This window comes from Tenrec ecaudatus, chromosome 4 (assembly GCF_050624435.1).
Source record: "Tenrec ecaudatus isolate mTenEca1 chromosome 4, mTenEca1.hap1, whole genome shotgun sequence".
In the NCBI taxonomy this organism is placed as follows: domain Eukaryota; kingdom Metazoa; phylum Chordata; class Mammalia; order Afrosoricida; family Tenrecidae; genus Tenrec; species Tenrec ecaudatus.
In genome coordinates, this window is record NC_134533.1 from 137,736,561 (window position 1) to 137,758,379 (window position 21,819).

A 21,819-nucleotide genomic window follows, 5' to 3' on the forward strand; every position below is an offset into this window, starting at 1 on the left:
TAAATTTTATTCTTGCAGTTGCTCATTCTTTATATACAAAGCCTGGTATCTAAACCTGTTATCTAAATCTGGACCCCCCAACCCCAACTCATCTCCCTACAGCAGTTTGAAAATAGCTATATAAATAATTTGACCTTCTGAAATTTTTTCAAATCATTTATTGGGGGCTTGTACAACTCTGATCACAATCTATACATGCATACACTGTGTCAAGCACATTTCTATATTTGTTGCCCTCATCATAAGTCTATTTTTTTTCGAGTACATTTGTTCATTTGTTGCCTTCATCATTGGTCAGCTCCTTATCTTTTCCCTCCCTCTCCACTCCCTCCCCCTCAGGAACCCTGGATAATTTATAAGTTATTATTATTTTGTCATAAACTATCCGACATCTCCCCTCACCCACCTTTCTGCTGTCCATCCTCCAGGGAGGGGGGAATATGTAGATCCTGTGATCAGTTCCCCCAGTTTACCCCACCAACCCTCCACCTTCCCAGTATCACCACTCTCACCACTGGTCCTGAGGGGTTCATCTGTCCTGGATTTCCTGTGTTTCCAGTTCCTATCTGCACCAGCGTACATGCTCTGGTCTAACCAGATTTGTAAGGTAGAATGGGGATCATGAAAGTGGGGGGAAGGAAGCATTTAAGAACTAGAGGAAAGTTGTATGTTTCATCGTTGCTACACTGCACACTGACTGGGTCCTCTCCTCCCCACAACCCTTCTGTAAGGGGGTGGCCAGTTACCTACAGATGGGCTTTGGTTCCCCACTCCGCACTCCCGCTCATTTACAATGTTAGATTTTTTGTTCTTTGATGCCTGATACCTGATCCCTTCGATACCTGGTGATCACACAGGCAGGTGTGCTTCTTCCATGTGGTCTTTGTTGCTTCTGAGCCAGCTGGCTGCTTGTTTACTTCAAGCCTTTAAGACCCCAGACGCTTATCTTTTGATAGCCGGGTACCATCAGCTTTCTTCACCACATTTGCTTATGTACCCATTTGTCTTCAGCGGTCCTGTTGGGAAGGTGAGCATCATGGAATGCCAGTTTAATAGAACAAAGTGTTCTTGCATTGAAAGAGTACATGAGTGAAGGTCAAATGTCCATCTGCTACCTTAATAAGAAACCTATGTATATATGGACATAGATCTATTTCCCTATCATTTTTTATATATATTTACCTGTGTACATGCCTGTATGTAGACTTCTGTAAATGCCCTTTGCTTCCTAGTTCTTTCCTCAATTACCTTTTACTTTCCTCTATTCCCACTATCATGTTCAGCCATCATTTGAGTCTGAAATTTATTTTTTTTAATGAAAAATAATAATGTTGGAAATGGCTGTTTTGATCATTACATGTATACAGCAATTCATTTGCAAGAGATTTTCAGAAAATCTGCTGCAAAAGACTTACTTGACCTGTTAAACAGCGAAGATGTCACTTTGAGAACTGAGGTGCTCCTGACCCAAGCCATGATATTTTTTTCTATGCACAAGAAAGCTGAACTATGAGTAAGATAGACTGAAGAAAAATTGATGCATTCACATTGTGATGTTGGCAAAGAATATTGAAAGTACAGGATTGCCAGAAGAACAAATAAGTCTAACTCAGAAGAAATACAGTCAAAATGCTCCTTAGAAGCAAGACTGATGAGACTTTGTCTCACATCCTATGGGCATATTATCGAGAGAGATCCGTCCCTAGAGATGGATTGACAGTTCTTGCACAGGGAGCTCAAATATAACAACAGTTGTAAGGATGGCACACGGCTAAGCAATGCTTTGTTCTCTTGCACATAGGGTCACTGAACCAACTCAACAGCACCGAACAAGAACAATCAACATAGTTAGGAGACTATAGCTGGCACATTTTCTTTTTTCTTTTTAGTGCCCATTTTTCTAAAACAATTTTATTACCATGTCATCCACATGTCATGCAATTCAATAATTTATTGATATCAAGAAGTGTTAATCAATTGTCACCACATTCAATTCTAGAACATTTTCTTCCTAGTCCTAATTTTTATTCATGTATTTTGTTTTCTAATTAAGGCAAAAATACACACAACAAAACATTCCATTTAATTTCTATATGTATAATTCCGTGTCATTGATTATACTCTTCATATTATTCAACCATTATTGATATCTTTTTCCAAATTATTCCACCATTGTTAATATAAACTCAATGTTTGCTAGGCAACAGCTCTTTCTCCTTCACCCATAGTAACCATTGGTCAAGTTTGCTTTCCTTTTTTTCTTTTTTCAGTAGTTTTCTCGATATAGTATTCACATATCATATACTTCTGTGGTTAAGTTGCTTTTAAAAAGAGTAGTACATGCACACCCCCTTACTGAAGGGTTGTGGGAGGAGACGAGCCAGTCAGGGTGCACTGTAGCAATGATGAAACATACAGCTTTCCTCTAGTTCCTGAATGCTTCCTCTCCCCACTATCATGATCCCGGTTCTACCTTACAAATCTGGCTAGACCAGAGGATGTACACTGGTACAGACAGGAACTGGAAACACAGGGAATCCAGGACAGATGATCCCTTCAGGACCAGTGGTGAGAGTGGCGATACTGGGAGGGTAGAGAGAGGATGGGTTGGAAAGGGGGAACCGATTACAAGGATCTACATAGAACCTCCTCCCTGGGGGATGGACAGCAGAAAAGTGGGTGAAGGGAGACGGTGGACAGGGCAAGATATGACAAAATAATAAATTATCAAGGGTTCATGAGGGGTGGAGTAGCAAGGGAGGGGGGGAAATGAGGAGCTGATGCCAGGCCTTAAGTGGAGAGCAAATGTCTTGAGAATGATGAGGGCAATGAATGTACAAATGTGCTTTACACATGGATGTACGTAAGAGTTGTATGAGCCCCTAATACAATGATTAAAAAAATAGTATATACATTATCACAATCTATTCTAATGCTGCCTGCCCCCTCCTGCATTCATTCTTTGCTCCCCAGATCTTTCCCAACCCCCAACATGCCCAATAAGCCATTACATCAGTTACTGTCTCCTACATCCACTCCTATGCTTTACAAACTAGGAAACCCGACAGAAACAATAAAAAACAAAATCAAAACAGCAAGAAGAAACTAATGATAAAAAAAATAAAGATAAAAATAAAGAGTGAGAAAGAAAAGACCACCATAAATATTTGAAAAGCCAGAGAAGAAATTTTTGTCACAACCTAGGAAGAAATACTTGAGCCTAGAAATACTTTGAGTAAATTCAGGTTGGGTCAAGTGTCATATAATATCATGGCTCGATCCACAGTAATATGTCTGGCACATATTTGTTGTTAGGTGCCACCAGTGGATTTTCAAATCATAGTGACTACTGCCCCCGTAAGATTTTATAGGATATAATCTTTATGGGAGCACATTGCCAGGTCTTTTCTCCCTCAGAGCCTTAAGGTGGGCTCAAACTGTCAACCTTTTAGGTCAGCAACTAAGCAATTTAATCATTATACCACCAGGCCTCCTCCTGGCATATAGTAGGTGCCAATAAGTGATATCATTATTATGATAAAATAGTTAACATAAAAGCCGTAAATAATTAATGGGAAACAGATATTGAAGGATGTAACACAAGTTCTGGGACATTATTGAAATTCAATAAATGTCCATCAATGCCTCCATCTCCCCTATAGCTTAGTGTCTCATTTATGTAATGATCTGTTACAGCCTTTCCAGGAACAGTGGCTAATATGAAAGTGGGAGGGGATAAAAGTTTCTCAGAAATAAAAAATGTTTGAGAATAAATAGATCAGAGACTATTAGAATCAAAAGCTGGAACAGAAGGACCTAGCACCATTGTACTTCATCAAATAGTAGGATAAATGATTTAAAATTACAATCACTGTAGAGACTAATTTTGTATAATAATGATAGACTTGCTGCTGAAACACAGAAAAATTAATATTTAAAGCAATATTGGTACAGTTCCACTTTCAAAGACATGTGATTTTAATTTTTATTTCATCGGTAAAATAATAAAGGTTATAGATCTAAGTCAAGAACCCTGAATCTGAGCTGCATCACAGAAGCAGCTACTGGTTCTACAATTCTGTGCAAGCTACTGAACGTCGTTGTAAGTCTACAGTAGTAAGGATCTGGATGGATTTTTCATGGAGATATTTTCTTGTCCCAGGAGTGGCTTGTTGATCATAAAGAATGTAATTTTAGAATTTTTACCTTCTGTTCTACTTAAATATTTAAAAGACTTCATTTCAGGAAAAAATGTTTCATTTTGGAGCAGAGGAAATGTGACCATGTGTGCTGGAATGTAAGGTGGGGTTGCGAGCCGAAGCTGGAATCCGAAGCCTCAAAATTAATGATGAATCCTGGGTCAGCGCAGTAAAGCCTCGCCTGTTCACATTGCCCAACAGTACCGTACTTTAATAGTCACTCAGGATGGGACGTTTTGACAGTGGCATACCATGTTCTAAAATCTTACAATTTATAATCACCTGAAAAATCTTTCTTAAGACCTCAGTAATTTTAATTAAACCAAACTCATCTACCATCAAATTGATTGACATGTACAATGACCCTACAGGACAGAGCAGAACTGCCCCTGAGAGTTTTCAAGACTGTAATCTGTACACGAGTAGAAAGCCTCATCGTTCTCACTTGCAGCAGCTAGTGGTTTAACCCACTGAGCCACCAGGACTCCTGGGGGGATTTAGGTAGTACTAAATAATTCTTTTTTTTTTCTCCATGGGAAATTCTTAATTTTTTCATTTGTTAGCAATTTCGTGCTTTTTCTGCTATAAAATTTGTAACACTTAAATCATTTGAGATGCCATTTTCCTAATACAGATACATTCTCCTCTCTTTTATAGCAGCTTACATGAACAAGTCTCACAGTCCTAATGAGTACCATAATGTCCCATCTATGGACAGTGTGTGTTGGCCAACTCCCAGCCAGATCCCTTCTGTTTCCACACCAGTAACTGAACTTTCTCGAGTTTGTTCCCTTGTTGGAATGCCACAACCAGATTTCTCCTTTCTTAGAACACCACAGGTATTTTATTGTATTGTCTCGTTTACACCATTTCTTTAATACTGAACTTAAGTTGACTAAGAATCTATGACTAGAAAAATGTAATGAGGCTGGTTATTATTAATTTTGTCACATTATGATAGCATACAGGTTTGCTTCTCTTTCTAGCCGTTCCACTGGTGCCTAGCCAGAGCTTCTCAAAGAAACCAAGGCAAGAAGCATGGGCAGCAATGTGCCAGAATGATCCTTCAGTGCGAACAAGCTCTTGTTCTTGGCCCCAGGGCAGTTCTCAAACTGTTTAGTGTCAGAACCACCTAAGAGTGGTAAGAGCAGATCCCAAAGACTTGTTTACTTGAGTTCTAATCATCCATAGTTACCATGACAGAGATTGAGATTAAAAACATCCTTTTAATGTTTATAAATTCATTTTTTATTTTAAAAACTTAAATGAGTAGCATTACTCTACATATTTACAAACATTTTTATCACTGTTTTAATAAACAAAGCAAGTTTCTCATATCTGCTTCTGTATTCATTTTTTGTAATACATTTTTTGATTGATATATCTGCAGAAAAACTGGCCTCGCAGGTAGATAGCTTTACAAAGGAAGGACATTTTAATAGCTTTTTCAGATAATTGTGCATATTCTTGGATACTATTTTAAAACTTATAAAGTAGTATTTTCTTTAAGAGCCATTGAAGTATATAATCTGAAACCATATCAGTGACCTGTTTTGTAGTCTTTGTTTCTGTTTTGTACTCTTTATTCTTATTTTAAAATGAGAATGAAAAAGGCAATTGACATCTAAATACTTTGTGAAAATAATTTGAGCCCTAAAAAGCCTTCGTAAAGAGCTTCAAGGCTTCCCAGATTCCCTTTACCAACCACTCCCTACAACAAAGCTTGTTTTTAACTTCTTCCCTGTGAAATTTCTGATGGGTTCCAAGCTCACACAGAAGAAAAGTTAAACCGATAATATTATATGGAGGTGACTACCTTCTCTAAGGCAGGGGCAGGCGGGTAGGGGGTGGGTAACTTTATTTTTAAATTGTAAATATAAAGAGTTATAATTTAGATGTGCAAATAAAATTAGAATCTTCTCATATTAAATTTGTAGAAGTTGCTTCATATTAGAAAATATCTGTGAATCGCTATATAGTGTAAAGCAGGAACCAGCAACTTTTCTGTAATGAACTAGATAGTGTTATAGGGTTTTGGCCTCTGCCATGTAAAAACAGCCATAGATGGCGTGGGTGTGCAAAGTTGTGAGCCTGGCTGCCCGAGTAAACCTCTTTACAAAAACAGGTGGCAGGTCTGACCACAGTCCTCAGTGTAAAGGAAAGAAGTTGCTGGCTGTTGTTTACTCTAGGATATTTGACCCTTCAGCCAGCTTTGAGAGTACTTTAGTTGGTAAACATTGAGAGATAAGGTAGCATGCCAACCCAAAATGTAAACTGATAGTCTTTACTTGAATTTTTCGGTTCTTTGTTACAGAATGTTATAGAATTTTCTAGACAAACCATGTCATGAATATTTATATTCCTTCTCGTAGACAATGACAGTCTGCCAGGTAAAGTTGTCTAATGGGTTACTGGTACGTGGACCACAGTGCCACTCTGAAAATGAAGCCAAAGAGAAAGCTGCATATTTTGCTTTGCATCAGTTGGTAAGAACTGCCCTTGACTTCTCTATTGGGATTTTAATTAGTCTATATGGAAAAATTTTTGCATTGTCTTACAACTTTTAAATACCTTCACAGAGCTCACTGGGAGTGAATTTCTCTGTGCCTCTACCAATATTTCCGAAATATCCACCTGCTGTACCACCTGGAACCATTCCTTCAGTTTTTCCTCAAGCTACCAGTAAGATATTTTGCTTTTTAAATTATTTGTCATTGAGTTGTTATTTTAGATAATTTAAGAAGTACTAAGGCATCCAAAAAATTCCTCCAAATGTCTAGGAATATACAAGCAGATTTTAACAAGTCAACATGAAACCAAAGCCTGTAAATTTATCTGAAATGCTCTTCTTCTCTCCAGCTCCAATGCAGCTAGAGTGGGACAGTGTCTGTAGTGGGCAGGTCCGTACTCAGCAATAACTGCCAATGTTAGGTCTCTGGAGTGGTTTACCTCAGTTCTTCACAACGCTGGAAGAATTCTTCATATGGCAGAAGCATGTTTGTGGCCCAAGTGGCTTTTTATGAGGAAAAGGGAAGTTTTAGGTACTCACAGGAAATCCCAGGGGCCAAGAGAAGGAAATTCCAAAAGAGCACCCTGAGAGAGCGGCCTGAGAGGGAGCATGGACCCGGAGGCCCCATTGGGGTGTGTGTACCCCTACCCTCTGGCCTGAATAAGAGTGAAGTCAGAGGAGTCGAAGAGGCTTGACCTTCCTGTGGCATGCTCTTAGGATGGGGAGGTGTGGTTAAGGTCTTGGCCTACCTCATTGGCTGAGTGTAAGAAGTGCACCTGGGTAAGTTATGTCATGCGGCTGGGCCTTGTCTGTGCACCCCAGTGGACCTGGCACCTGGGCGTAGGGGGCTTGTGTCCGAGCATGCTCAATTTGGATATTTCCATAGGTGTCTAATTAATTTGCCTGATTTCTTTCCAACCCATTTGTTGTGGCCCTATGCAGGCTTTGGGGAGACAACCCCCCCTTAGTCCCTACTGTGGCTACGTAACACCAACAAATGAATTTGAATTTAGTGAAACACTAAGAACCAGAGATGCAGAAGCAAGGGGGGGAGAGGGTGGAGAGAGGAAAATAAACAACAAAAAGACAGGTGATGTGGGTTTTAAGCTGTAGATATAAAAAAAAAAATTTAAACCACCCTTCGGGTGAGGAACAGGAATTCTGGAAGAGCTTTTAAGCTTATTGTGTGTGTTTCCTACATTATCATATATTGGTCTTCAGCCATCGTGCCTGACTTGTCTTTCTTTCTGTGACCAGCAATAGTGAAGTGTAAAGGGCACTGTGGATTTAGGACTCTCTTTTTAGCCAGGCTCATCTATTGACTGATCCTGAACTCGGGTTTCTGACATTTGATTGTGTCCTGAATCATTTTAAAGTTAACATTTTATAATTTTATCATGAGTCTGAAGTATTTTGTTTGCTTTTCGGTGGCTGCGAGATTCAGTCGGACTGCTGTCGTCGGACCTCATTGCCCTCAGTCCCCCAAGCCACTATTCAATAAAGTGGATCGCAAAAAAAAAGAAAAGAAAAAGTATTTTATCACCCAGCCTTTTTTTGCCACCTGTTAGCAATGATCTTTTCTTTTTTCTTTTTTAAAGCAATGATCTTTTCTATATCTTAATTATTGTCATTTTAAAGCAAATATCTTGTTAGGTTTTTTTGTTGTTTCAAGTTTTGAAAATCATTCCTAGGGGTTAGAGTTTATTGTTCTTTACTACATGCCAGGTTTACTCCAGGGGCTCTGCCTAACTAGTCCTCACTGCAGATACTAGCATGGTTGATAGTTCAGATGAAACAGGTACACTTATACCATGTAGATTCTCTTTGGCCAGGACAGACTCCAGGTTTTCAAAGTGTCACCTTGTCAGAGTAACCAGCCTCTGACAATCATGGGGTCCATAGGTGCATTGGCACGGCGATGATGTGTAAAGATCACAGTAAAGCCATAGAGGATGGGTGATGTAAGAGAAGGTAAAATAAAGGAATCAGACACATTTCATGGCAGCGTGGGAGGTGGGAGACAGAGGAAGAAGAGGGAGTGTATTCTAAGCAAGGCTTATATATGCTTAAGGGTGTGCAAGGCCCCCTGAATACAGGTAACCACATACTTCACAGGAAGGGGTTGTTACTGTACCATAGGCAATACAGCAATGGGAGGGGGATGATCTAGGGGTGTACATGCAATTGCAAGAGGAGGATGGGTGGATCCTAGGTTCAAGATGGCAGCCTGACCTTAGGTGTCCTTGAGCTGGCTAGACCAGTTCTCTGGCTCTCCAGAGAAACAATCACTGTCCTCATCAGTAGAGTGTGAGCCCCACCTATGGTGGGACAGATGGCTCTAGATAACTGATTCCTTCAGGGAGAAAACTTCTAAGCAGCTGGACTCAAAATGTGCTGGCAAACAATGAGACAACCTGGGGAGAAACTTTCTGTTTCCCACATCAACTAAATACAAAGATGTGAGAAGAATCATCAACTGGTTAAAGAGATTTGGTGATTATATAAAACAATGGAAGAAGTAATAACCAATTTAACAGAGTCCTCTGAATTTTAAATGCCCAGTATTAGGTTCACTGCAAATGTGAACTGAGACCAGGCCAGAGAGAAGGAAAAAGAGAAGTTTATTGTGCGCTCCTAGGCCAGACTTCAGCAAGGAGTCAGAGAAGTCGTGCTGCCCAGGAGGGAGGGGAGAGCAGAGAAAGAGACTGGAGCCCTCAGCTCCCAGGCTAGGCCTGGGGTCCGAGAAGTAGCACCTGTCTGTGGTGTAGAGCAAGTTTTTAAGCTGGCCAGGATAAACCAGAAGGGAGGGGGCAGGTGCTGCAGAGCCTTCTCCATCTGAGGTAGGGTGGTGCCTTGCTCAGCATGATAGAGCAGATGGCACATTGTCCTGGAGCCCTTTGGAAGCTAGCCGCCTTGGTCCGATAAGAGCTGGTCAGTCTGTTCCTAATGCCTGACCCAACACCGAATGAAAGAAATTTTAAAATAGGCTGATGAGCAGAGTTGTCCCACACAATTCCTAAGACATTCATAACTTAAAAGTATTATCAGAAGCTATCAGGGGTGACATAGATGAGGCAACATTGGTTGAATGTTCATATGTGGAGTGATAGGGTTCCCCCAGGTTCTCTGCTATTGCACTTCAAGCAAAAAACAAGAAGTGTGCCTTCTGGAGGAGCTCCAGATGTGAGAACACCAAAAACAGAATAAACGATACTGAGGGAGGGGCTGGTTCCCAGGCTGTAACCAACCATTGTGCTACCCTTGAGAAAGAAGATAGAAAAGGAATTACTTCGAGAATATCTAAAGAAAAGACCTCCGGACTTGGGGGAGTGGTCCAACCTAACACTGCCCAGTCATCCCCGAGTGGTGCTCAAAACACACACACACACCCATCCCCAACCCACCTTCCAAACACACACACACACACCCATCCCCGACCCCCCTTCCAAACACACACACACACACCCATCCCCAACCCCCCTTCCAAACACACACACACACCCATCCCCGACCCCCCTTCCAAACACACACACACACCCATCCCCGACCCCCCTTCCAAACACAATCTTGAAGCCTCGCTATTTAATAGGAATAGATACTCCCCTGTGAGAGGTCGCTCAGCATTTACAGACAATCTTTACAGTGAATGAGATAAGCCAAAACAAAGAAAATTTAAAAACCTGGAAACAGGTGGTAGGAAATAAGAAATTTTAAACACAACTATGATTCCCTCAGTTAAAGAAAGCAGCATTTCAGCCAAGTATGAACAAAATCTATGGGGGAAAACAGTTAAAGAACAAGAATTAAAGTTACTGAGTCATCATAAAGTAGTCAGTAGTCACTAGCATTTAGCAACCAAATCTGACTCCAAAGCCTGGCTTTTGCTGCTTTGTCAAGTTGTAGTCTACTGTCCATTCCCAGAGAGAACACAACCCAGACCGCCGACAAGTTCAAAAGAAAAAGTTTTATTACCTGCGCAGGGACTGTCAGCCCTCTTGAGAGGAGACTGAGCAGTGGCCTGTCTAATTTTCCAAAGGTTTTTATACTTCTGCAATGTGCAGGTGTGCAAGCAAGCAGCGTACAGAAGCAGGATAGTGCGGTTAGCCATTCTTAGTGAAACAATCACTGCTCTTAGTTGAACAATAATCGCTCTAGCTGTTCTTCCAAGCCCTTTGAACTTACATCTCCTTCGGTCCAGTCCGTTGCGCTTGTCAGCACAGCCTGCCTCCCTACTATCAGCTGGTTCCTTTATAGTTCCTAGCCAGTTCATGTATAGTTCATCATGGCTTCGCTCAGCTCAAAATGGCTGCACTCTTGCCAAGGCTGCTTAAGCTCTTCCTAGAGCTAGTACAGTCCCACTGACTTTCCTTTGACTCTACGACGCCGTTGTGACTGTAAAGGCTGTGTGAGCTGATGAATCTGATATTCTCAGGTAGCTCCATTGAGATCCTAAGTCCACCGCAGCTTACAAAATCTACTCCGACCACTAATTCACTTTGAAAAAGGAATACATTCACTTAAGTAGCAAGTATAGGTACAAAAAGATCTTCCCTAAAGCTTTTCTAGAAAAAAAGTTTCTCTTATAAGACACATTAGCAAAAAGGAGTTATTTTCCCTCTACTATCAATATTTCAAAGCTTGATACTTTGGTGGTTTTACATTGATTAAACTGTGCATTGCCTGCCAAGAATGTTAAGGTTGTAACTGGAATGCTTTGGGTTATTTAATAAATGTTCTCCAGTGTTCCAAAGGAAATATACCATGTAACAAAAACCCAGAGACTTGATTTAATCAGGAGAGGAAAGCTTAAGCCTCAAATGAGCATTTTAAAGCTATTTTATAAATTTTTATTGTATGGTATGAAGAAGAATCACAAGATTAAAGATGGAGGGAAGTATATTTTATACTTATAACAATGATTTATCTGGGAAATAAGGCATTATTCAACATAGCATTGAAGTGTGTGTGTGTGTTGGAAACTTGCCATTTCAACATTTACTACATATACAATTTGGTGATATTAATTATGGTTATCATATCAATCATCAAATGATCTGTTTTCAAAATTTTCAATCATCCTTAACAAGAACTGTTTTTCCTAACAATATAACATCCTTTAAATATATCTTAACATTATGAATGCCTCAACCATGCTTCTAAGTGGCATCAAAACTAATTTTCAAATTCAGTAAGTCAGTTTTCATTTTAAAAGCTGTCTTTATCCTTTAGCTTTTGATCCATAATTCTTATGTTATGATTCTTTTATCCTAATCCAAACTTGTCTTCAGTGGCCGAGTTGTAATGAGGCTGCACTATTACGTAGTCAAAGGAGGGCTCGCGCAGCAAAGTGCCTTGGCGGCGCCGTCCAGTCAGTGCTGTGCTGCCGACCACAAGGTTGACGGGCAGTCAGCTCAGTCCGCCCTCTGCTCCGAGGGGGATGACCAAGCTGTCTTCTCCCGTAAAGACTTACAGCCTTGCGAACCCTGTAGAAGGGCGCGATGAGTCAGAATTGACTCAGTGGCAGTGGGTTTGCTTTCTGGGCTCTCCTGTTTGACAGTTCACGCTGCTGCTTTCTCTCTCTGGGAAGCCTGAACCCCACCTGTCTCCTCGCCATTGGCCATGTGCTGGTATCTTGCTGTCCACTGCTTGGTGCAGCGGCTCTCGGGTGCTGCAGTGGCACTGCCTGTAGAAGAATCTCCTGTGCTGCCTGTTCAAACCAACAGATTCATGGGTCGCCTCGGAGTCCGACTCACTAGGTCTGAGGACCGAGACCCTGGATGGGAGTCTGTTTGCCAAACTCTCCAGGTGATTGAGGTTTGGGAACCACTAGTTCGAAACACTTTAGTCATAAAATACGAATTTTAAAAATCCTTACAAAAGGGACAATAATCTGCATGTTATATGAAAGTTACTGGATTTCAAGACTGAGCTTTTGTGTATTTCTCTCTTTGTAGGCTGGGATCATTACAGAAGCAACTTAGCCCTGGGAGCAGGTGAGAGTTCTCTGTGGCCGGGTTTTTTTGGCCCTTGGGACAGTTTTATAGCCTTTTCGTTATTACTATTTTGATAGACTTGCCAATATTCCTAAAGGGTAAGTCAACTGCTGGACTTTGTGTGCCAAGCAGGATAATGATCAGATGAATCTGGCAGGCGGTCCACAGCCTCTGCAGGGCACTGGGCGCCCTTGAATTGGAATGTAACAGTAAGCAAGAGTGATGGTAGCAAGTGTGGCCTTCTCGCCAAAGAGGGACAACAAAGCCTGTAGACGGCAGCCTTGTCTCAGGGCTTTGATAATAAAGTTTTATTTGTAAGAGAAGCTTTCCTATGATTTTTAACAGCCAATATAATGCCTTCATCGTCTCACCTCTTTGGCACAGTGCCGTGGGGACAGCCAGTGCCAGTACCTGGGAAGCCTTTCCATCATGCCGCTTGTCCTGGAGCCGGGCCCATGGCAGGGGGGATGGCAGCTGGTGTGCACAATCAGTTCATTCCTTTGCAGGTGAGACGTGGGTACTTTTCTTGCTCCAAATTATGATCAGAGACTGTTAATCAAGACTGGTGGGTTCAGTTTATTCATAGTGGCCATCACCCAGAAGGCCAGTGCTGAGGATGTCCGGCAGTGCAGGCAAGTCTGGCCTGGTGTCTGTCCTTTCAGAGTTCATGTTCTGATTAGGAAGAACGATTCTAGTAAGTTATGTTTCTTAACACAAAGTGATTTAAATCAGGAACATAATTTTGTAATAGTTAATTTATGGACATTCTTTATTGTTTATATACAACTAAGTTCTCCAAATTATTAACATTTGGTTTGAAGATTGTAAGTAGAAATCACAAATCAATAGTGAATGGCAACTGTTAGCAACACAGTTTATGATATTGTAAAACTGGGTTTGCCATTTTTGGGGGGCCTAGATTGTTAATTATTGACACTTTTATTCCTTAAAGGTTACTAAGAAAAGGGTTGCAAATAAAAAGAACTATGAGACTAAGGATGCCCAGGGTTCTTCTCAAGCTGCCCCGCTTCAGACTAGCCAGCCAGCCTCTTCAGAGAGCTCCACGCGGACTCCGCCACAGGAGAGCGCAGCAGCATCTGGGAAATCCCCTCCAAGGCCTCAGCCTGCGTCATCTGCTCAAGTGGACGCTGCCTCCCAAGGCCACAGTACATCTCACTCAAAGTCAACACCAAGTTCCTCAAGAAGAAAACCAAGAAAACTGGCTGTCAATTTTGGTGTTTCCAAGCCTTCTGAATAAATTTGGTACTTGCAATTAAATGAATTTCTTTCCTTTTCCTTTTATGAAACATAGTACATCTCTATGTCTCATAAAAATTAGAATGTATTATTTTAAAATAATACATTTGAATTGAAATTTTTTAAATGCTTTAGTTATCAGGCACTTTTCATGCTGTTTGAAAGACTATCAAATTGTATACTTTAAATATGTGCAGTTGGTTGTATATCAATCATACCTCAACAAAGCTGTTGGGGGAAAAAAAGCTTCATGAAAGCTGATGGTGCCCACCTATCAAAAGATATAGTGACTGGGGTCTTAAAATCTTGAAGATAAACAAGTAACCATCTAGCTGAGAATCAACAAAGCCCACATGGAAGAAGCACACCAGCCTGTGTGATCATGAGGTGTCGATAGGATCAAGTATCAGGCATCAAAGACCCAGAACTAAATATCATATGATTGTGAATGAGGGGGAGTGCGGAGTGGAGACCCAAAGCCCATCTGTAGACAACTGGACATCCCCTTACATAAGGGTCACAGGGAGGAGACGAGCCAGTCAGGGTACAGTATAGCACCGATGAAACATACAACTTTCCTCTAGTTCCTAAATGCTTCCTGCCCCCCACCCCCTGCCCCACTATCATGATCCCAAGTCTATCTTATAAATCTGGCTAGACCAGAGAATGTACACTGATACAGATCAGAGCTGGAAACACAGGGAATCCAGGACAGATAAACCCCTCAGGACCAATAATGAGAGTAGCGATACCAGGATGGTAAGGGGAAGGTAGGGGAAAAAGGGGAAACTGATCACAATGAACTACATATAACCCCCTCCCAGAGGGATGGACAACAGAAAAGTGGGTGTAGGGAGACATCAGTCAGTGCAAGACATGAAGAAATAATAATTATAAATTATCAAGGGTTCAGTAGGGAGGAAAGGGGCGGGGAGGGGGGAAAATGAGAAGCTGATACCAAGGGCTCAAGTAGAAAAATGTTTTGAAAATGATGATGGCAACAAATGTACAAATGCGCTTGACACAATGAATGGATGGATTGTGATGTGAGTTATACAAGCCCCCAATAAAATGATTTTTAAAAAACTTCATGTTAAAATACTATCAATGGTCTAAGCATTAAAATGTACCACTGTAACCACTGCTGTGCCATTAGAAGCCTCCTGCACTATGAATTAGACATTATCTTAGCAATAATGAAAAATATTTTGTACATGATCATTAATGGGTAGTTATGCAAATGAGGCATGAAAATTGGGCCTCAGATATTTACTGAATATGGATTTTGTGTCACTTTTAAATAATGTGACAGATTTTCAAAAGGCTGGGCTCTTATTTTCGTGTGCACTCTGTAGACTCGCTGTGAAATGCCCGCACTTGGTGTGGTCCTGCCAGTTTTGATTTATTCTACATTTTTACCAAAGCAACTTTAGAAGACCGATGAGACTAGTCCATCTAAATGCTGAGAACTGTGAATAACACCTAGGCTGAAATAAGTAATGGCATTGTGTTAAGACATTTAAGAACCAGCATATGTAATTTCTAAGAAGATTAAGATTCAAAATATACAGGGTACAATGATTGCAAACTAATGAAGTTAACTCTAAAATACCAATCATGTTTTCAATTAAAACAAATTGTGTGGTTCCTTTGGGTTTAACATGTTCCTTTTTTGGTCCATGTGTACTGCTTTCTGGAATTGATGACATAAATATTTTTTAAATGCTGAGGTGTGTTACACAGGCACACTCGTTAGGTTGTGATGTATGTGATTGTGGTGACACACGCCTGTCTTCATTCTAGTTCTATATTTTAGCTTTACACTGAGCTGTTGGGGGATGCTGGCATTTTGTCTTTGCATGTTATATATGGGAGGGGGGAGTATTCAATCTGTGGCTGTTGAAATTATTTTAAAACTTATGAAAATTTCACAATATGTGTATATTTTTAAGGAAGTAATTTATCATATTTTTTTAAATAGGAACCACAATCTTTATATGGAGCTGCTTAGTATTATACCTGATTTCATTTAGCTTATTGAGAACTCTGCCATGAGTCTTAAGATAATCTCTTTATTTAAAAAAAAAAGATGCTGGTAATGAACTTAATGGATTTGTTTATCTAACTGCTGATTTCTGAGTTTCTCTAAACATCGGCAGCACAATTGTTTCTAAATAGTGCCTTTAGTATAAGGAGATAAATGTTTATCATCTGTCACTTGTCACACTCATGTGAGTTTTCTTTTCTTTTTTTAATTAATTGCTTAATCTCTGATGTTTACTGGTTCCCATAATTTCCTTTTGGGGAATGTTGGTTTTTCGAGAGTGGAATTTTGAGTAATGATGTGTAAATGAAGTTTCATGTTTATCCTTATTGCCTCACAGACACTCTCTTCTAAGGACCCACATCCACACCTATAAATAGCATCCTCGTTGGCCTTCAGATGTACAGATTCAGTCTATTTGTCTAAAAGGACATGGAAATACCTATTTTGAGACTATAAGGAAAAAGTTAAATTATAAAAGGCTGTTACCTTTTTACTGTGCTTCACCTCATGTGGTTGGCATCAAGTCATCGCTCCTGTGGGACAGGAGAGCACAGTGGCAGGAGCACAGTCATCTTCCGGAAGTCCCAGGGGAACAGCAGTCCACACAGTGCCACTGCGCCCGTAAGAATACCTGCTCGCTCTTCTAGCAAAGCAAGCTAATGATTCTGTAGGGATAGGCAGTGAAGAGTTTTCTTTCGATTCTTTTATAAATATATTATTCTAAAGGCTAAGATTGGAGAGAGTAAAAGAAGAGGGCCCATAATGTCGGGGGAGTGATCAGACACTCCTCCGTGTTCTTTGTCTCTTGTGAACCTGAGCTGAAGAGAGGATGTGCCCTCAGCCTGCCCCATGTGGCCTTGAGGGTAGGGAGCCTAGTGCATCTCTAAAGTCAACTGCCCGGTGTACACTGGTACAGCTTTCTGCTCATGGAGGAGGCAGACCCAGACCACCCCTGAAGGTTAGAAATAAATCCCACCGTGCAGTTTGCTGTGGACTTCTTTATTAAAACAGAACTATAGAGAGCACACAAGAGCAGAGTCCCTGCACTCCCTCATGTCACCACCTAACCAGAGCAGTTAAAACTGTCTTTATTGAAACATCATTTCTAAATATTCTTGTTCAGTACCCACCCCACCTCCCTCTCTAGCAAATTAAGTAAACTTTAAAGATTGCTCTTCCAGTCGGATGATTTCACACATTTCTGCACCTGGTCATATCAGCTTTATAATTAGACAGATAAACTGTGCTAGTCATTTTAAACACCATGTAGACTAAAGTCTTAAACATCTGAGAGTGTAAAAAGTAAAATTGATACCTATATTAATATTGGTTCCAATTTAAGAGTTCCCTTGCTTTACAGAGGGACAAGTAGCAAAGCTTAGAAGATGTTTGCTTGCTTTTGCTGGTTAGTGGGGAAGCAAGGGGAGGCAGGGCGGTGAACTATGAATGCAAGCTTTGGTATTTCTTTTTTCATGACTAGTTACTTGCTTTGGTTTGGGACTAGCATTTCCAAACAATTTTAGATCCCTTTTTCATGAAAAAGGGGGGGAGCAGCGATGAGTGAGGTTGGTAGAAGACAAACTACTAAATAAGACGCAACCGAAAAGAGACCCCAGTCAGTTCACTTTCAGCGAATCCACCTTTCTAACGCGAAGAAATAGGTGAAGTTGCAGGGTCTTTTTGTTATTACTCACTCACTCAAGGAATCTGCATTCTATTTATATTAATAAGACAGACATTTTAATAGTGATTGATTTTCACTTTATACGATATAGCTAGAAGTGTGTAGATTCACAGTGAAATTAGTTCTAGCTGCTCTGTGTGATTGACAACGGAATATTCTTGTACAACTTCCTAGAATTTTGGACATGCTGTATTTTTTACCACCACCTCAACTTCCCAAATCTCTTTACTACCTTTGGGAATTCATTTGTTAAAAAGCAATTTCTGTAAAAGAGATTCTCTACCTAAAAAGTGAGTCACAGAAGTTCATCTGCCATTTGTCAGAGATAGCAGTACTTCTCAAACTGGCAGTCTGTACGTCACTTTGTAAGGTTTGTCAACGAAGCAGGGTTGTGTATAAGAACTTCCTTTCCTAAGGTTTCAGAAAGGAAGATTTTTTCAGACTGACTGATTCATATTGCCATCAGCCATTTTGAAGATCCTTTGTCAGGGAGCAGTGAGACAGACAGACTTGACGCGGACGTCTCAGGTCTCCGACAACAGGAGAGCCAAGTCTGGCTGTAAGTTCCACTGGCCGCTTCCAGCGGTAACAACTCAGAGAGCACAAACCCTTCTCTCGGGGAAGGAAAACATGCTGAGAGCACCCACGATCCATAACTGCCTGTGTGTGTGTGGGGGGGGGTATATATCAATACTAATGCCTAGATCAATCAACACATTCAGCCATCTCAAGTGCAATATGTGAAGGAGACTGTGGTTTCCTATAGGTTCATTTTTACATAGTTAAACTTGTAAAAGGTCTTTTTTTGTTTGTTGTTGAAACCTAACTGTCCAGTCGTTCCTCTTATTGTGTCAGCAACTGGTGTACTATTAAACTGCCCAGGCAAAGTAATCAAACCTCTGTTGATATTTTTTTTTATTTGAAGCCAAATTGCTTTTCATAAAACAATAGTGAGAATTTGGTCCATAGTTTAAGTTTTTTTAGAATTTTCATAAGTCATCCAACCCCCATCCCTGCTCTAATATCAAGTATTTTTTAACCTATCACTAAATTGTTGAATTTTTTAGTGTTTTCATCTATTTTGATGCATAGTCATACTGTGTTTTATCATCAAAATGCGATTCAGGTTTTATTCCTACATATATATACATGTATCTTGATTCATTTCCTTTCTCATATATATAACTATTTTATAAGTAACCAGAATTTTCCATTAGATCTTATACAGAACAGTATTTTATTAAAAATTCAAAAGGGAATACTTTTATGTGCTCATTTTGTAGTTTTTGTTTTAAAAATATCCTTACATTGTTTGTGTGCCAAGTAAAGTGTTTTAAACATGCATTGGAATGGACCCTGAATGTATTCTTGTGTTAACTTGTACATTTGTAGATTTCTAGTATGACGTTAGCCCCCCAATGCTGTGCAAATTGATTTTAAAATATCAGAGTCAGTGAAAGGGTTTAAACATCTATACATGTTCAGTGTTCCATGGATTTTCATTAAAGACTTGAGAATGATTTCATAAGCTGTTTGTCCTTATGTGTTTGCAATAATAGCAGAATAGACCATTCCGATGTTCACTTAGACCCCATTTCCTTATCTCTCTGTGTCTTGACCCAGTGTCACTTAGAGTAAATAGAAAATGAATTGTACATTCAAATGGCCACTATTGAGATAGTAAATCTATTCGTTGTCAATAAGTCATTATTTATGATACTAGCCCTGAGACACTATTAAAGTGTGGCCTCAGTTTCTTCATCTCCTAAAGAAAGCAACGCTCACCCTTGCATTACTCATATATGTACAGTATCAAATGCATAAGGTATTAGCAGTAATAGTGCTTCCTCAGGCGTATCCTCAGGTGTGATGGCTGAATCCTGAAGGCCTCGCGATGGCACCGGGACCGTTGTGCTTCTCTGATGCAGCGCCCTCCAGGACTGGGTTTGTTCAACGTCTTCCTGACACGTGGGCAACTCCCAGGCTTTCTTTTCTACCATGGAGGGGCGTGTTCCCAGAGAGTGTAAGGCTGACACATCTACAAGACTAGCAAACCTGGTGAATATAAGCCACATCCTACAGTATAAAGGATGTATTATTTTCCAAAACTCTCCTGCAGTCAGTGTGAGAAGGCGTTTGAAAGAAAGGGGTGAGGAAGGAAGAACACTTCTTCCTGCTATATCTTTTCCCAGCTCTGCACCATAGACCCGAGGGGTCTTGTACATTCCTAACGATCGCAAGCAGTAATCACATTCGGATACAGTATTGGGTCACTTTGATGCAGCAGAGACGTGTAGCCTAAGATTACCCATGAAGACCTAACTATTGTCCCGTGTCGTTGCCGTCTCTGCCATCTCTTCCCAGCCACCGCCTGTCTACTTACCCCAACTCTAGACTCATTGAGGCTTCCATTTGGTACCATTTTTTTAAAACTTGAAAATCATTTGGTTACAAACACAAAACTAACCCAAACCCACTTAAATTAATTTTAAAAAGGAGAATTTATTGTAAGCCATGGAGAGATCTCTGAGAATTCTGCACAGGAAGTACAGTTGAAACAGAACCTTTGGCAGTTCATTCTGGGTCCTTTCCCTGGACCTGCAGGGGGTCTGTGTTCTGCAGATCAGGGGCTTTGCCCACTCATCTTTTGATGAGAGGGGAAGGAAGGGCACCATGAAGGGAGACTGTCCAGATTGAGCTGTAGGTTGACAGCATCTCAGAGAATCTGGGCAGTAAAGAAATGCTGACCTCTCTAGGTCATGTGTTCATATAACAACCGCACCATGGGCTAGCAGTCAGTCAGTCACTCATGGTTCTCACAAAAGAAGGCTTGCAGAGAACATCATTTTACGTTCCCATGGACTCCACATTCTCTGGTGCCATGGAGACTGGATGAATCCTCCAAACTATTGCTCTGAGGTAATCTTTTAAGCTTTAATACCACAAGTGTCCTCTGACATCTAAAAGCCCAGCAATGGTTTAATGTACTAGGAAAGAGTCGGAGCTGACTCAGAAGTGTCAGCGAGTTTGGGAGTAAAGAATGTCCTTGAGCATTATGCTCTCCTGAGAATGATCTGTATGGTATCAAATTTACAACAGCAACTAGATAGGATTTGGATAGGAACTTTTTTTTTAACAATTTATTGGGGCTCATACAATTCTTTTCACAGTTCATACATATACATACATCATTTGTATAAAGCACATCTGTACAGTCTTTGCCCTAATCATTTTTTTCTCTTCTTTTACATTTTATTAGGGACTCCAACAACTCTTACCACAATCCATACATATACATACATCAATTGTATAAAGCACATCCATACATTCCCTGCCCCAATCATTCTCAAGGCATTTGCTCTCCACTTAAGCCCCTTGCATCAGGTCCTCTTTTTTTTTCCCCTCCCTCCCCATTCCCCCCTCCCTCATGTGCCCTTGGTAATTTATACATCGTTATTTTGTCATATCTTGCCCTATCCGGAGTCTCCCTTCCCCGCTTCTCTGCTGTCCCTCTCCCAGGGAAGAGGTCACATGTGGATCCTTGTAATCAGTTCCCCCTTTCCAACCCACTCACCCTCCACTCTCCCAGCATCGTCCCTCACACCCTTGGTCCTGAAGGTATCATCCACCCTGGATTCCCTGTACCTCCAGCCCTCATATGTACCAGTGTACAGCCTCTGTCCTATCCAGCCCTGCCAGGTAGAATTCGGATCATGGTAGTTGGGGGGAGGAAGCATCCAGGATCTGGGGGAAAGCTGTGTTCTTCATCGGTACTACCTTGCACCCTAATTAACGCATCTCCTCTCCTAAACGCCTCTATGAGGGGATCTCCATTGGCCGACACTTGGGCCTTGGGTCTCCACTCTGCACTTCCCCCTTCCTTTAATATGGTATATATATACATATACATATACACATATATACACATACATACACACACTTATATCGTTGTTGTTGTTTTTTGCATGATGCCTTATACCTGGTCCCTTGGCACCTCGTGATCGCACTGGCCGGTGTGCTTCTTCCATGTGGGCTTTTTTGCTTCTGAGCTAGATGGCCGCTTGTTTATCTTCAAGCCTTTAAGACCCCAGTCACTATCTCTTTTGATAGCCGGGCACCATCAGCTTTCT

The 21,819-nt window shown here is 40.8% G+C and overlaps 1 protein-coding gene across 3 annotated transcripts in view; it reads left to right on the forward strand.

Annotated features, from left to right (window-relative positions):
* The window catches only part of XRN1 (5'-3' exoribonuclease 1), a 151,212-nt gene extending 132,835 nt beyond the window's left edge, over window positions 1–18,377 (forward strand). Inside the window, exons 38-43 of one of the 3 annotated variants that reach the window (XM_075546808.1) lie at window positions 4,860–5,038; window positions 6,572–6,685; window positions 6,779–6,881; window positions 12,663–12,701; window positions 13,047–13,207; window positions 13,654–18,377. In XM_075546808.1, coding sequence (XP_075402923.1) covers window positions 4,860–5,038; window positions 6,572–6,685; window positions 6,779–6,881; window positions 12,663–12,701; window positions 13,047–13,207; window positions 13,654–13,959 — 902 coding nt within the window. In that variant the 3' untranslated portion in view covers window positions 13,960–18,377. Of the gene's footprint in view, window positions 1–4,856; window positions 5,039–6,571; window positions 6,686–6,778; window positions 6,882–12,662; window positions 12,702–13,046; window positions 13,208–13,653 lie in introns of all 3 variants that reach the window. The other 2 variants (XM_075546807.1, XM_075546809.1) reach the window with 2 other exon arrangements.
* The last annotated feature ends 3,442 nt before the right edge of the window (window positions 18,378–21,819 follow it).